The 16,863-nt window shown below is 41.4% G+C and overlaps 1 protein-coding gene across 4 annotated transcripts in view; it reads right to left on the bottom strand.

The window, feature by feature from the left end:
• Positions 1-1,001: 1,001 nt before the first annotated feature.
• LOC140205050 (low choriolytic enzyme-like) overlaps positions 1,002-16,863 on the bottom strand; it is a 131,664-nt gene continuing 115,802 nt past the window's right edge. For all 4 annotated transcript variants that reach the window (XM_072272161.1, XM_072272163.1, XM_072272162.1 and 1 more), the window contains 2 exons: positions 8,936-9,167; positions 1,002-2,206 (listed from right to left, as the gene is read on the bottom strand). In XM_072272161.1, coding sequence (XP_072128262.1) covers positions 2,103-2,206; positions 8,936-9,167 — 336 coding nt within the window. In that variant the 3' untranslated portion in view covers positions 1,002-2,102. The remainder of the gene's footprint in view (positions 2,207-8,935; positions 9,168-16,863) is intronic.

The raw sequence follows: 16,863 nt of genomic DNA on the forward strand, positions 1-16,863 counted from the left end.
CTCTTGAGGATAATGGGCCTGATCTTTGAGATGCAACTTGCATGCACAACCCTACAACTGTAGAACTGGTTCCAATGTCTCAGAAATCTGAAGTTCTCTCTTGCTGACTGTACCTCTCATCAAATAGTCAAATAATGTTTTCTCAGCATCACAAGGCCCTGGAAGTAATCTAAAAGCTTTGAAAGCTTTGTGGATCAACCTTTTAACTTTCTTTGTAGCTCCAAAACCCTCACCCTAGGCAGAATCCCAACTGAATTTACGGTACTATTTGTTCCAAAACAGGCCAAGAGTTCTACTTGCTCTTCTAGTAGAATGTCCATGTTCTTCCTTTCCCTGGTCACCAATGAGGTAACACACAACAAAGGTCTCACATTAATGGTTCTCTCTCTCCCTGACTACTAATTACTTCTATATTTTTGTTGTGCCCAGCCTATTCAGTTTTTTGTCCTGTGGTGCCAAGCTTGAGTCTTCACTTTAACGAGTCCTAATTTCACTGGTTTGCATAGGAATATCAGTTTGAGACCAGTGTATTCCAGCAGGATGGCTGCACATTGAGCATCTTTCTTTCTTTTCCATTGGTCAATTGATACTTCAGAATTTTATCTGTGAGCCTACATGCTATACATCTTTTTAAGCATCTCATATCCAAATTAGGTGTATATACTTAAGTATTATGTAAATTAGAATGACTGATGACCTTCATGGATCATAAACTACATCTAGTTGGCTACATCAACTACACTGTAGTTGAGAATTATGTATGGTATTTGTATTTGAAATTTGGGATTCAAACAATTCAGTACCTTGGTTTGGTGCTTGCAGCTGGATTAGCTTCAGGTGGTTGCATATGTATATATATTGTAGATTAACTTAATGGGATAGAGTATGTTTTTAATTTTCTTTTGTAATTTAAAGACAAATATGCTTGGTCTTAAACTATTAAAATAGCATTTTTAATGATAAATAATTTCACATAAATATCACAATTGCTTTACCAGCAGAGCAAGAATTAAACAATGAAAGTAGGGTTAATTACATATCAGCAAATGGAGAATTACTGATTTGATGTTAAACAGCAAAATCCTTAGAGTCAATCACTATATTCTGTTTGGAGTGAAAGCCACTTGGGAAAATTGATCATTGACCTTTTAATTTCCCTTAGAAGTTATTTTAGTTTTTGACTGTTAAGTATTTAGGTTAGAAAATCAGATGTTGTCAGTCACCTGGAAAGTATGCCAGATGTAGAGAGTCCCTGGATCTCCTGACATTTATTGTTGGATCACCTTAAAATTGAAATTGCTTCAGAAGAATGCAAACTCATGGTGTTGCTGTGAACTTTGTGCATCATGAGTTAGGTTGAAGCCAGTCATCAGGATTGGTGTTATGAAGGAAAGTCAAGGTTATCAGTGACCAAGTTCTGATCTGCAGTCCCTGGTTCAGAAGGCTAGTATTGAGGAGGCTAGTATCAACTGGTAGGAAGGAATTTTTTATGGGGAGGATTGGTGATAGTCAGGAGTGAACATGGTGGCAGTTGACTACATCAAGGTTAAGATTGTTATTGAGGCTCCAGATTCTCTCAGTTCCATACTTAGCTGATGTGTGGTTCCTCAGAGCATGCCTATTTAGATGTGAGGTTCCTTTTCTGTACCTGCAGATGGCTTAAGTTAGAAAAGGACATAGCTTTTCCCCTTTCTAGCCATACCTGTATGCATACTTCCTAGCAGAGTTCCTGATCCCTCGGTAGGCCAATCAGTACCCTACAAATGGATGCTGGATGCCTGATTTTTGGGCTTTCTTTTAACAAAAATGTGTTCTATCTTTAATTATTTCAGTTAAGGACAACAGAAGTGAATGAAAACAAGAACACATTACAATATATTTGGCTCCAGGATTAAACAATTAATTAAGCAAATACAGCACAAAAATATTTGTTCCATATTTACCAGTTTCAGGTTTTTTCTTTTGTTGATTTAATTAATTGTCCTGTTTAAAAAATAATGTGCTTGTTCATTCTAACAGCAACAGTAATTCCCAGTTTGCCTTAAATGCTTTAATTTTAGTTAATCATTGTACAAAGCACATGGATTTAGAATTTCCAGATTCTATAAGTAGTGGAAATAAAGGACTGCAGAAGTTAGCACTAATGCTAAAGTATTTGGGTAACTCCCCTTGTTGTTGTAGGTAATAACTTCAGGAGGGTTCTTATCTGCAAAAAGAAAGAAAAATATAAACTTAATATTCTAAATAGTCCAAGAACCAAATTGGAGTATAGATGAAAGGAAAAGTGATTGCCAAAATCTGAAAGACATTTACTAAAATTACTTTTCTTTTAAATACTGATTGTCACAAAGCAACGTTCACAACTCTGCAATATATATAGACAGCACTTACCTTTTTGCCAAGTTACAGCTGGCAGAAATTGTGATCAAATCTAACCAAGTTAAATGCAAGGACTTCAAAAGGAGCAAGAAGTAACAAAACTAAACAAAAACCTACAACTGAAGATTTTCTAGAGTTTTACATGCATTCAAATTTTTATCTCACCTGCTACATTCAGAAGGAAAGAAGAATAGAAGTGCATGCTTATAGAATCTCATTGATAGATTGCTCATGGGGTAGTAGTGTGCTAAGCTCGGTTTTGTTTACTATGACAAGGCAATGCTGGTTATGAGACAGACTATTACAAAATATGTTCCCTGTTGACCTGAAGCCACTATAAACAGGACAGAGGCTGTGAACAGTAACAGAATCAGTAAGATAGAGTATTTGAATATAATTTTACTGAATCTTGATCATGCATTTCATCTCTACATCTTGACTGACAATGCACCTGGGTTGTAGGGGCTGTACTCTGGAACATGGCTTTTGCAGGTATGCATTCTTTCTGCCTTCTCTACAAGTGTCTGGAGAATCACTTGCCTATCCCCTTGATATTTGCTTTCTGACTCTTTCACTAAGATCTCCATTGTAACATGACAGCATGAAGACACTCTATCTCCTTTAGATAACCATTCATTGCTTTTCATCAGAACTGTCATCAGCTCTCAATATCAAGAAGCACAAGATTTGTATCCATTTGGGTTACCCGGAGAAATTGGCAGTAGCAGAACATAGCATTCGCAATGGACATAGGATTGACTTTGGCACAAATCTACTGTGCTATGCCAATGGCTTTTGGGACTGCCTGGTAAAGGAAGCCATTGAAATAAAACTATAGGGAAATGATTTTAACAAAGATGAAGGTCTCGTCCTATGTAAGAATTGGAATTCAGTTGTAAACAAGGTGGGATAGCAGAGGTCTGCTTGGATGAGAACTAACCAATCAGGTGGGACGGATGATGAGGGTATAAATATCACCAGCCTAGACATGCCCAGCCATAATTTCTGATGAAAATGGAATTGTAACGGCTGATAAAATTGATATTTGTACCCAGCTGGAAGCACAAGAATCTGATTAATGATTCTCAGTAAGCTCTTCTGCTATAATGTACCTCAATTTTATCAGATTCTGTTTTACTGTCATACATTGAAAGGTAGTCAAGTTATTGGTTTCCTTGATGATGCATGCAGGTAATGAATCAATGAGTTGTGTGGAGCACGGAATGCATGGGGAAATTATTATGATATGGCAACACAAGTTTGACTCTGCTGAATTCCATGCATTCATGCATCATACTCACTCCATTCATTTTAGTGAGCTGTTTTGAATATTTAACTCACTGGGAATAACATAGATATTCTGGGTTCCAAACAGGGGAGCTAGTCTGGGCCTGTACATTTCTATTGAGCTGTTTTATTCATGATCTCAATACAGCAGAGCAAGCATGGTTTTTTTTTTCTGAACAACACCTTTTGAAGGGAAGAACGAACTCAGAGACTGAGGGATCCTAATGGAGGAAATACAATAATTTAGAACTCCTTTATTCCAGTGGGACCAGAAGGCCATTCTTACCTAAGCCAGATGCCATGGCAGAAGATGGGACGTAGTTAATCTCCAGGAGTAAGATGCTCCAAAATATGGAGCAAATTAGGAATAACAATCATGAGATGTATGAAAGTCCACACCCAAAAATCACTTCTGATTGTACTTCCTTCAACTACAACATTCTTATTTATTACCACTCACTAAAGTAACCATGACATAAATCTACCTTGTTAATTAGTCTATTCCTCTTGCAGCCCAAGATGTGACATAATTGATCATAGTCATACTTTATTGACCCCAAGGGAAATTGGTTTTTGTTACAGTTGCACCATAAATAATTAAATAGTAATAAAACCATAAATAATTAAATAGTAATATGTAAATTATGCCAGGACCAGCCTATCGGCTCAGGGTGTCTGACCCTCCAAGGCAGGAGTTGTAAAGTTTGATGGCCACAGGCAGGAATGACTTCCTATGACACTCTGTGTTGCATCTCGGTGGAATGAGTCTCTGGCTGAATGTACTCCTGTGCCCAACCAGTACATTATGTAGTGGATGGGAGACATTGACCAAGATGGCATGCACCTTACACAGCATCCTCTTTTCAGACACCACCGACAGAGTCCAGTTCCATCCCCACAACATCACTGGCCTTACGAATGATGGCTGTATATCCATAGGAGGAAGGGGCCCTCTTGTGCTTGGAAACCAACTGACGTAGAGCTCCCCCCTCCTGTAGACCATATCTCTAGGACAACAAGTTGCAGCACAGGCAAAGAATTCACAAAGAATGCAAATATCTAATGCTTTTACATCTCTTCTCTCCTTCTGAAATGACTGTCTAAAAAAAGTACTGCAAGTGTACTGGCCATACTCTTCAAAGGTAACGGTAGCTTGTGCCCTTGTCGTTGCTGGTTCATCAGGGGAAGTCTATTATAGCAGTGCACAGCTTCAGTGCTTGAAGGATTCCCAGAAATCAGGTAAGGAGGCAACATATTTAATTTCCAAATGGCCATGTATCAGGGCACTGTGGATCCAGAAGGACATTCATCAGCTGTGACTACAGTCTAGACTCCAAACTTTAAAAGTTGCTACCTCAAATGGTCTTGCTGCTTCAACTGTGTCAATCATAGATAACCATGTCTGAGAACTTGTTTGTGTTATTCCTCGCCTTCATTTCCTTTCCTCGTCTAACATTTTTTTTCTACCAAATTACTTAAATTGCAAATTTGAATGCAGTTTAATGAAAGCTATTTTAATAAGTAATAAAACTCTTCCCTCATTAGATTTTCCAGATAAGAATTGAACAGTACTTCTAAAGTTCTTCAATGACTTATACATAGTTCTTGTGTCTAAAAGATCCAGTTTCACTTTTAGAATTCAAAGATCTGCAAATAGCATAATGAAATGAAACTCTCAATAGTAATTGACTCAACTGGAAGGTGTGGCCAGTTTTATGGGGCAAAAATCAGATTTACGATGAAAATTGATTTTTTAGTCTCTTGCATACATCATGTCCTGCATCATAAGGAAGCACATCTAAGCTCAAACTCCAAATTATCAAATTTAGTATGAAATTAATGCATATAAATTAGTGCAGCAGCCAAACTGATTCAGTGTTCATCATATTCTATTGAGCTGCATCAGATGTGGTCTCTTGTTCATAAACACAAAAATGCTGGAGGAACTCAGCAGCCAGGCAGCATCTATGGAAATAACGTTTTTAACTGAGACCCTTCAGGACTGAGAACGAAGGGGAAAGATGCCAGAATAAAAAGGTGGGATGAGGGGAAGGAGGCTAGCTGGAAGGTGATGGGTGAAGCCAGGTGGGTGGAAAGCCAGTTTCTGGAGAAAGAGGAATATGATAAGAGAGGTGAGTGAACCATAAGAGAAAGGGAAGGAGGAGAGGACCCATGATAAAAGTAGAAGAATAGATGAAGAGGGGAGAAGGGCAATTTTTTTTACTGGAAGGAGAAATTGATTTTCCTTGCACCAGGTGAACTTGAGGGTGGCCTCGTCTCATAAGAGGAGGCCATGGACCAACTTGTCGGAATGGGAATCATAATTAAAATGTTCGGCCACCAGGAAGTTCCACTTCTGGAGGATGGAACGAAGGTATTCAACAAATCAGTCCCCCAATTTATGATGGATCTCACCAATATAGAGGAGGCTGCAACGAGAGCACTGAACACAATAGATGAACCCAGCATATTCACAGATGAAGTGTTGCCTTTTGTGGAAGGACTGTTTAGGGCCTGAATGGAAGTAAGGGAAGACGTGTATGGGCAGGTGTAGCACTTAGGTCACTTGTAGGGATAATTACTGCAAGGAAGATTAGTGAGAGGTGAATGGGTGAAGGAATCACAGGGAGCAATCCATGTGGAAAGCAGGGGTTCGGTGGGGGGAGGTACAGATATGTTTAGTGGTAGGATCCCTTTGGAGCCAGCGGAAGTTGCAGAGGATTTGTTGGATGCGTTGGCTGATGGGGTGGTAGGTAAGGACAAGAGGAACTCTATAATTCTTAAGGTGGCAAATGATGGGGTGAGTGCAGATGTCCAGGAAATGGAGGAGATGCAGATGGGAGCAGCATCAGTAGTAGAGGGAGGGACACCCCATTCTTTGAAGCAGGTGGACATCTCTGATCTCTGGAACAGAAAGCCACATCCTGGGAACAGATGTGACTGAGGCCAAGGACCTGAGGAAAAACGAATAGCATTTTAACAGGATATAGGGTGGGAAGAGGTATAATTAAGATAACCGTGGGAATCAGCAGGTTTATAAAAATGTCAGTTGACAGCTTGCCTCCCAAGATGGAGACAGAAGGATCAAGTAAGGGGAGGGAGGTGATGGATCAAGTGAATTTAAGGGCAGTGTGGAAGTTAGAGGCAAATTTGATAGAAGTGACAAGTGCAGCATGGTGCACGAAGTAGCACCAATGCTGTTGTCTATGTAGCAGAGGAAGTCTTGGGGAGTAACCGGGGAAGGCCTCAAACATGGACTGCTGTACATAGCCAATGAAGAGGCAGGAATAGCTGGGGTGCATGTGGATGCCCATGGCTACCCCTCGTGTTTGGAGAAAGTAGGAAGAGTCGAAGGAAAAATTGAAGGTGAGGACCAGTTCCACCATGTGGAGGAGGGGGAATTGGTTGGTTCCTCTGTCATAAGAGAAGTGGAGAGCTTTGAGGCTTTCTTGATAGGGGGGATAGAAGTGTATAGGGACTGAACATCCATGGTGAAAATAAGGTGGTCAGGGCCAGGGAATTAAAAATTACTGAGGAGATTGAGGGCATGGGAGGTGTTATGGATATAGATGGGAAGGGACTGAACCAAGAAGGATAGAATGGAATTGAGGTATGAGGACAAGAGTTCAGTGGGGCAGGAGCAGCCAGAAACAATAGGCCTACTTGAACAGCCCAGTTTGTGGATCTTGGGTAGGAGGTAGAGTTCAGGGTAAGAAGACTGAGTTTAATGGTAACGGATGGGAGTTCTTCAGACTTGATGAGGTCAGTGATGAAGTCAGAGATAGTTTTCTAATGGCCTGGAGTGGGTTCCTCTTCAAGGGGTAGCTATGAGGAGGTGCCTGGCCTCAGTAAAGTAGAGATCAGTGTGCCACACTACAAAAGCATCCCACTTTGTGTGTTTGATGGTAATGTTGGGATCAGTGCAGAGAGAGTGGAGGGCAGTGTGTTCAAAAGGGGTAAGGTTTGAAGAGAGAAGTGTTGAAGTTGAAATGGTTCATGTCTTGTTGGCAATCTAGAGCAGGAATCAGAGAAGAGGGTTGAAGATAGAAGGCGGTCATCTGTGCAGGGTGTGGAAAGTGGTTGGAGAGTGGTGGTGGGGAAAGATGAAACTGGAGGCCCAGCAGCAGTGAGTAAAGTCTTGGCCTGGAGATGGTGGTAGTCAAGGTCCATTCTGGAGCTGGAGTTAGAGGCTGTGGAGCCATTGGAACAGGTGTTGGTGGGGTCAGTGATGGATTTGGTGAGATCCGTGATCTGAGGGCATCCAACTGAATTAAGACCTGAGCAGGAAGCAGGAATGATCATGGTCTAGGGGTGTCCAGGGCCACCAGACTTGGAGGTGGCAGGATCTGTGATCTGGAGACGGGTGATCTTCTGAACCTTACTGGATGTGAGGAAGGTTAAGAACTGACAGTTGAGAGCATGGATCTGGCAGAGACAGAGCCAGCCTTTCTAATCAGTTTATTGAGCCTGTTGGCATCACTCGTGTTGATGCCATTGCCTAGCATACCACCACAAGCAAGATTGTGCTGACGACAACTGACTGGTAGAATGTGAAGGAAAGGCCTGCATACTCCAAAGGACCTCAGTCTCCTCAGGAGATAGAGGCAACTCTGGCCCTTCTTGTACATATCCTCTGTGTTGGTGCTCCACTCAAGTCTGTCATCCAGGTGCACCACCAGGTACTTGTTGGTCCTCCTCACTACATTTACATCCTCACCATCAATAGTGACAGGGAGCAGTACAGATTTGGCCTTCCTAAAGTCCATCACCATTTCCTTTGTCTTACTGATGTTGAGCTACAGATGATTCAGTTTGCACCATTTGACGAAGTCCTCCACTAGGCACTTTATTCATTCTCCCGTCCTCCTCTCTTTATACACCCAACTATTGATACACCATCAGAGAATTTCTACAGGTGACATGACTCAGTGTTGTAGCTGAAGTCTGAGCTATACAGGGTAAACAGGAAGGGAGCTGATACATTCCCCCGTGCTGCTTGTAGCCATGTCTGACACACAGCTCTGAAGCTGCACATACTGTGGTCTGCCAGTCAGATAGTTCATTATCCAGGATACAATGGAAGTACCAACCTGCATTGAATGGAGCTTCTCCCCCAGCAATGAGGGCTGTATGGTATCGAAGGCACTTGAGAAATCTAAAAACGTGATAAACAGTGCTGCAAATGTTTTTCAAAGCTGAAATGTTTGACATTCTTATAGGTTCATGTAAGAGAAAGATTTCTGTAGCTTTTGTGTTTATAAATACTTACTAATAATAGATTTGTATTCAGCTGAAATTCCCCATCCAAGATCTGGCATTGGATGAGACAATTCTAGTACAAGTGTCCTTCCAGTTGAGGTAAAAACAACTGGCTGAGGTAGCTTTCCACAATATTTTCCAAGGAGTGTAGGAGGATTTGCAGCAACATCATGGATGGCCAAGTAGTCCTCTGTACAGGTTCCATTACTGCTCATGTGCAATGTAATTAATGTGAAGACTATCTGTAAAATAATGGCACCGTAGGATACGTTCATAAACATATGACAGTTTCAAGTGAAAGTTTTGCAAATAGTATGTCATTACGAGGAAGCTTAATTCAGAATCTTAAAATAAAATTTATACTTAATATTACATTTGGAACACCTTGTACTGATAACAAATCACTGGAAACAACACACTGGACCATTGCTACACCACCAGCAAGAATGCCTACCATGCTATTCCACGTCCTCACTTCAGGAAGTTTGATTACCTGACTGTACTTCTACTCCCTGAATATAGGCGGAGACAGAATACTGCAGCACCAGCAGTGAGGACCAAGGAGGTATGGACAAGGGAAGCACAGTAGCGCCTACAGGACTGCTTTGAATCAGTGGACTGGACTGTATTCAGGGATTCATCTTTGATACTGGATCAGTATGCTGCAGTTGTTACTGACTTCATTAAAGCCTGTGTGGATGAGTGTGTGTCTACAAAGACTGAACCAGGATGTACGTCACCTACTGAAGGCTAGTCCTGTGGCATTCAAGTCTGGTGACCCAGGCTTGTACCAGAAAACCAGGTATGATTTGCCAAGGGTTATTTCAAGGGCGAAGAGACAATTTTGAACGAGGTTGGAGGCAACATCCAATGTACGACAACTCTGGCAGGGTTTGCAAGACATTACTTCCTACAAAACCAAACCCAATAGCATGAATGGCAGCAATGTTTCACTACCAGATGAACTCAACGCTTTGAAAGGGAGAATACAACTACAGCTGTGAAGATCCCTGCTGCATCTGATGACCCTGTGATCTCTGTCTCAGAGGCCGATGCTAGGCTGCTTTTAAAGAGTGAACCTTGCAAGGCGGAAGTCCCGATGGAGTACTTGGTAAGGCTCTGAAAATCTGTGCCAACCAACTGGCGGGAGTATTCAAGGACATTTTCAACCTCTTACTGCTATAGGCGGAAGTGCCCTCTTGCACCCAATGCAATTTGCCTATTGCCACAATAGGTCAATGGAAGATACAATCTCAATGGTCTTCACACAGCTTTAGACCACCTGGATAACACAAACACCTATGTCAGGATGCTGTTCATCGACTATAGCTCAGCATTTAATACTATCATTTTCACAATCCTGATTTACCTCAAGGGTGTGTGCTTAGCCCACTGCTCTACTCTCTCTATATCCATGACTGTGTGGCTGGGCATAGCTCAAATACCATCTATAAATTTGCTGACGATACAACCATTGTGGGTAGAATCTCAGGTGGTGACAAGGGGGCATACAGGAGTGAGATATGCCAACTAGCGGAGTGGTGCCACAGCCACAACCTGGCATTCAATGTCAGTAAGATGAAAGAGCTGATTGTGGACTTCCGGAAGGGTAAGACGAAGGAACAAATACCAATCCTCATTGAGGGATCAGAAATGGAGAGAGTGAGCAGTTTCAAGTTCCTGGGTGTCAAGATCTGAGGATCTAATCTGGTCCCAGCATATCAATGCAGTTATGAAGAAGGCAAGACAGCAGCTATACTTCATTAGGAGTTTGAAGAGATTTGGTGTGTCAACTTCTATAGATGTACTGTGGAGAGCAGTCTGACAGGCTGCATCACTGTCTGGTATGGGGGGGGGGGGGTACTGCACAGGACCGAAAGAAGCTGTAGACGGTTATAAATTTAGTTGGCTCCATCTTGGGTACAAGACTACAAAGTACCCAGGACACTTTCAAGGAGCGGTGTCTCAGAAAGGCAGCACCCAGTGCATGCCCTTTTCTCACTGTTACCATCAAGTAGGAGGTACAGAAGCCTGAAGGCACACACCCAGCGATTCAGGAACAGCTTCTTCCCCTCTGCCATCCGATTCCTAAATGGACATTGAACCACTGGACATTACCTCACTTCTTAAAATTTTATTTTTTTTTCTTCTATATTATGTATTGCATTGAACTGCTGCTGCTAACTTAACAAATTTCACGTCACATGCTGGTGATAATAAACCTGATTCTGATTCTGAAATCAACAAATCTACTATAAGCTTTATTTAGCAGTCTAATGTCAATGCCTCCAACTAACCTGAATGTCCACTGTAAAGAAGACTTTGACTACCCTAAAGTGGCATGCTTAAATAAAGTTTCACTACTTAAATTATTTGTTTATGCAAGTTTTGCAATTGCTTACTCTGTGAATTGTATGAATTTCTTATAATGACTATAAACCTATTACTGTGCTATTGAATATCTAAAAGGTGCTGCTGGCAGCCCAAGTCAACAGATATCAGAGCAAACACGAGAAAATCTGCAGATGCTGGAAATTCAAGCAACACACACAAAATGCTGGTGGAACACAGCAGGCCAGGCAGCATTTACAGGAAGAGGTACAGTTGACGTTCTGGGCTGAGACCCTTTGTCAGAACTGATACATTTCCAATGTGAAAGTTCAAAGCTCAAAGTAAATTCAAAATCGGAATCAGAACTACTATCATTGGCAACAATACAATGCAGTATCTAATAATTGACAAAAACCTGTGAATTACAGGAATTAAGATAATTAAATTTGATTAAGTAGTGCAAAAAAAGTAACGAGGTAGTGTTCATGGGTTCAATGTCCATTCAGAAACTGGATGGCAGAGGGGAAGAAGCTGCTCCTGAATTGTTGCCGCTGAACAGTTTATTGTCTTCACTCTGGTTGGTCTTTCATTGATCCTGTTATATTTATTATTCTATAGATTTGCTGAGTATGCCCACGGGGAAATGAATCTCAAGGCTGTATATGGTGACGTATATGTACTTTGATAATAAAATTTACCTTGAACTTTGAATGTGTGCTTTCAGGCTCCTGTACCTCCTTCCAGATGGTAGCAATGAGAATAGGGCATGCCCTGGGATGGATGCTGCGTTTTTGAGGCATTGCTTCTTGGAGATGCCCTGGGTACTAGGGAGGCTAGTGCCCATGACGGAGCTAACTAAGTTTACAGCTCACTGAAGCTTATTTTGATTCTGTGCAGTAGCCCCACCCATATCAGATAATAATGCAGCCAGTTAGAATATTCTCTACGGTACATCTGTAGAAATTAGCGAGTGTCTTTGGTTACATAGCAAATCTCCTCAAACTCCTTATGAAATATAGCAACTGTTGTGCCTTCTTTTTATCTGCATCAATATGTCGCACCCAGAATAGATCTTCAGAGATATTAACACGTAGGAACTTGAAATTGCTCACTCTCTCTACTTTTCATCCCTCTATGAAGACTAGTGTGTGTTCCCTTGTCTCACGTTTTCTGGTGTCTACAATCAGATCTCTGGTCTTACTGATGTTGAGTGCAAGGATGTTGCTGTGACACCACTCAACTAGCTAATATATCTCGCCCCTGTATGGCCTCTCATCATCATCATCATCATCATCTCAAATTCTGTCAGCAAATTTATAGATGGGATCTGAGCTGTTCCTAGCCACACAGTCAGGGGTGTAGACAGAGTACAGCACTGGGCTAGGGAGACATCTCTGAGGTGCACCTGTGTAAACTTTCACAAAATCCCACATGGGAGGCTGGTTCAGAAGGTTCAGTTGCTTGGCATTCAGGATGAAGTAGTCAATTGGATTTAATGTTGGGAGAAACCAGGGATTGGTAGTGGATGGTTGTCTCTCTGATTAGTGTTGTGCCATAACATAGAAACATAGAAAATAGGTGCAGGAGTAGGCCATTCGGCCCTTCGAGCCTGCATCGCCATTTATTATGATCATGGCTGATCATCCAACTCAGAACCCTGCACCAGCCTTCCCTCCATACACTGATCCCTGTAGCCACAAGGGCCATATCTAACTCCCTCTTAAATATAGCCAATGAACTGGCCTCAACTGTTTCCTGTGGCAGAGAATTCCACAGATTCACCACTCTCTGTGTGAAGAAGTTTTTCCTAATCTCGGTCCTAAAAGGCTTCCCCTTTATCCTCAAACTGTGACCCCTCGTTCTGGACTTCCCCAACATCGGGAACAATCTTCCTGCATCTAGCCTGTCCAATCCCTTTAGGATTTTATACGTTTCAATCAGATCCCCCCTCAATCTTCTAAATTCCAACGAGTACAAGCCCAGTTCATCCAGTCTTTCTTCATATGAAAGTCCTGCCATCCCAGGAATCAATCTGGTGAACCTTCTTTGTACTCCCTCTATGGCAAGGATGTCTTTCCTCAGATTAGGGGACCAAAACTGCACACAATACTCCAGGTGTGGTCTCATCAAGGCCTTGTACAACTGCAGTAGTACCTCCCTGCTCCTGTACTCGAATCCTCTCGCTATAAATGCCAGCATACCATTCGCCTTTTTCACCGCCTGCTGTACCTGCATGCTCACTTTCAATGACTGGTGTATAATGACACCCAGGTTTCGTTGCACCTCCCCTTTTCCTAATTGGCCACCATTCAGATAATAATCTGTTTTCCTATTTTTGCCACCAAAGTGGATAATTTCACATTTATCCACATTAAATTGCATCTGCCATGAATTTGCCCACTCACCCAACCTATCCAAGTCACCCTGCATCCTCTTAGCATCCTCCTCACAGCTAACACTGCCGCCCAGCTTCGTGTCATCCGCAAACTTGGAGATGCTGCATTTAATTCCCTCATCCAAGTCATTAATATATATTGTAAACAACTGGGGTCCCAGCACTGAGCCTTGCGGTACCCCACTAGTCACTACCTGCCATTCTGAAAAGGTCCCGTTTATTCCCACTCTGCTTCCTGTCTGCTAACCAATTCTCTATCCACATCAATACCTTACCCCCAATACCGTGTGCTTTAAGTTTGCACACTAATCTCCTGTGTGGGACCTTGTCAAAAGTCTTTTGAAAATCCAAATATACCACATCCACTGGTTCTCCCCTATCAACTCTACTAGTTACATCCTCAAAAAATTCTATGAGATTCGTCAGACATGATTTTCCTTTCACAAATCCATGCTGACTTTGTCCGATGATTTCACCGCTTTCCAAATGTGCTGTTATCACATCTTTGATAACTGACTCCAGCAGTTTCCCCACCACCGACGTTAGGCTAACTGGTCTATAATTCCCCGGTTTCTCTCTCCCTCCTTTTTTTAAAAAGTGGGGTTACATTAGCCACCCTCCAATCCTCAGGAAATAGTCCAGAATCTAACGAGTTTTGAAAAATTATCACTAATGCATCCACTATTTCTTGGGCTACTTCCTTAAGCACTCTGGGATGCAGACCATCTGGCCCTAGGGATTTATCTGCCTTTAATCCCTTCAATTTACTCAACACTACTTCCCTACTAACATGTATTTCGCTCAGTTCCTCCATCTCACTGGACCCTCTGTCCCCTACTATTTCTGGAAGATTATTTATGTCCTCCTTAGTGAAGACAGAACCAAAGTAATTATTCAATTGGTCTGCCATGTCCTTGCTCCCCATAATCAATTCACCTGTTTCTGTCTGTAGGGGACCTACATTTGTCTTTACCAGTCTTTTCCTTTTTACATATCTATAAAAGCTTTTACAGTCAGTTTTTATGTTCCCTGCCAGTTTTCTCTCATAATCTTTTTTCCCCTTCCTAATTAAGCCCTTTGTCCTCCTCTGCTGAACTCTGAATTTCTCCCAGTCCTCAGGTGAGCCACTTTTTCTGGCTAATTTGTATGCTTCTTCTTTGGAATTGATACTATCCCTAATTTCTCTTGTCAGCCACGGGTGCACTACCTTCCTTGATTTATTCTTTTGCCAAACTGGGATGAACAATTGTTGTAGTTCATCCATGCAGTCCTTAAATGCTTGCCATTGCATATCCACCATCAATCCTTTAAGTGTCATTTGCCAGTCTATCTTAGCTAATTCACGTCTCATACCTTCAAAGTTACCCCTCTTTAAGTTCAGAACCTTTGTTTCTGAATTAACTATGTCACTCTCCATCTTAATGAAGAATTCCACCATATTATGGTCACTCTTACCCAAGGGGCCTCTCACGACAAGATTGCTAATTAACCCTTCCTCATTGCTCAAAACCCAGTCTAGAATGGTTCTGCTCTCTAGTTGGTTCCTCAACATGTTGGTTCAAAAAACCATCCCGCATCCCGCAAGGATTGGTGCTGGGTCGATTGTTGTTTATAATTTATATTCATGACTTGATAAATTTGCAGTTGATACCAAAATTAGGGTGAAGTGGACAATGTCAAAAGCTATAAAATATTGAAAAGTAACCGGATCAGCTAGGAAAATAGGCTGAGGAATGGTAGATTTAATTTAATGCAGACAAGTGTGAAGTGTTTTGCTTGGGGAGGATAAGCAAGGGTAAGATTTACACAGTGAACTGTAGGGCACTGAGGTGTGGGGTAGAACAAAGTGATCTGGGAATACCGTAATTCCTTGAAAGTGGCATCACAGGGAGAGTGGATCACAGAGAGCTCTTGAATCATTGGCATTAAGTACATGAGTTGAGATGTTATATTGAAAATGCATAAGTCATTGGTGAGGCCTAATTTGGAGTATTGTATGACATGCAGTCCTAATCACCAACATACAGGAAAGATATAAATAAATTTGAAATGTTGCAGGTAAAATTTACATGAATGCTGGGAATTAATGACCTGAGTTACTGTACAGGGACAAGTTAAATAGATTGGAAATAAATTGAATATTTTAGGACTTTATCCCTGACCTTCAGTATTATGGTGCTTCACTCATGGCTAAAGACATCTTAATTATCTTTGCCCGACCCCCTGCAATATCTGCCCTAACCTTCCACAAGGTCTGAGGAAACACATTGTCAGGTTCTGCGATTTATCCACCCTAATTTGCATCAACACAAAATCACCTCCTCCTGACAATGACCAATTTTGTCCCTTGCTATTCTTTGCTCTTATGATTCTCCTTCATCTTGCTTGCTAAAGCAACCTCATGTGTTCTTTTAGCACTCCTAATGTCCTCAGTGTTCTCCTGGATTTCTTATACTCAATTACCTCATTTGTTCCTACTTGCCTATATCTGCTATGCACCTCCTTCTTTTTCTTAACCAGGGCTTCAATATCTCTTGAAAACCAAGGTTCCCTAAAACTGTTAATTTTACCTTTTATTCTGACAGGAACGTACAAACTTTGTACTCTCAAAATTTCACTTTTAAAGGCCTCCCACTTATAAAGTGCACCTTTGCCAAAAAACCATCTGTCCCAATCCACACTTTCCAGTTCTTTTCAGATATAATCAAAATTGTCCTTTCTTCAATTTAGAATCTCAACCCCAGGACTAGACCTATTTTTTTCCATTATTACCTTGAAACTAATGGCATTATGATCTCTAGATGCAAAGTGTTCCCCTATATAAACTTCAGTGACCTGCCTTGTTTCATTCTCTAATAGATCTAGTATCACACGCACTCTAGTTGGGACTTCCATGTACTGATTAAGGAAACTTTCCTGAACATATTTGACAAAGTCTTTCTCCATCCCACTCTTTTGCAGTATTGGGACCTCAGTCAATATGTGGGAAGTTAAACATCATCTACTGTCATAGTCTTACGTTTCTAGCAACAGTTTGCGATGTCTCTATAAATTTACTTCTCTAAATCTCGTAGACTGTTGGGTGGTCTATAATCCCATTAATGTGATCATACCTTTCTTATTCCTCAGTTATAACCATAACACCTCATTAGACGAACTTCCAGTCAGTCCTGACTGAGCATTGTTGTGACATTTTCCTATTAATAATGCCA

The sequence above is a fragment of the Mobula birostris genome, chromosome 11 (genome assembly GCF_030028105.1).
Source record: "Mobula birostris isolate sMobBir1 chromosome 11, sMobBir1.hap1, whole genome shotgun sequence".
In the NCBI taxonomy this organism is placed as follows: Eukaryota; Metazoa; Chordata; class Chondrichthyes; order Myliobatiformes; family Myliobatidae; genus Mobula; species Mobula birostris.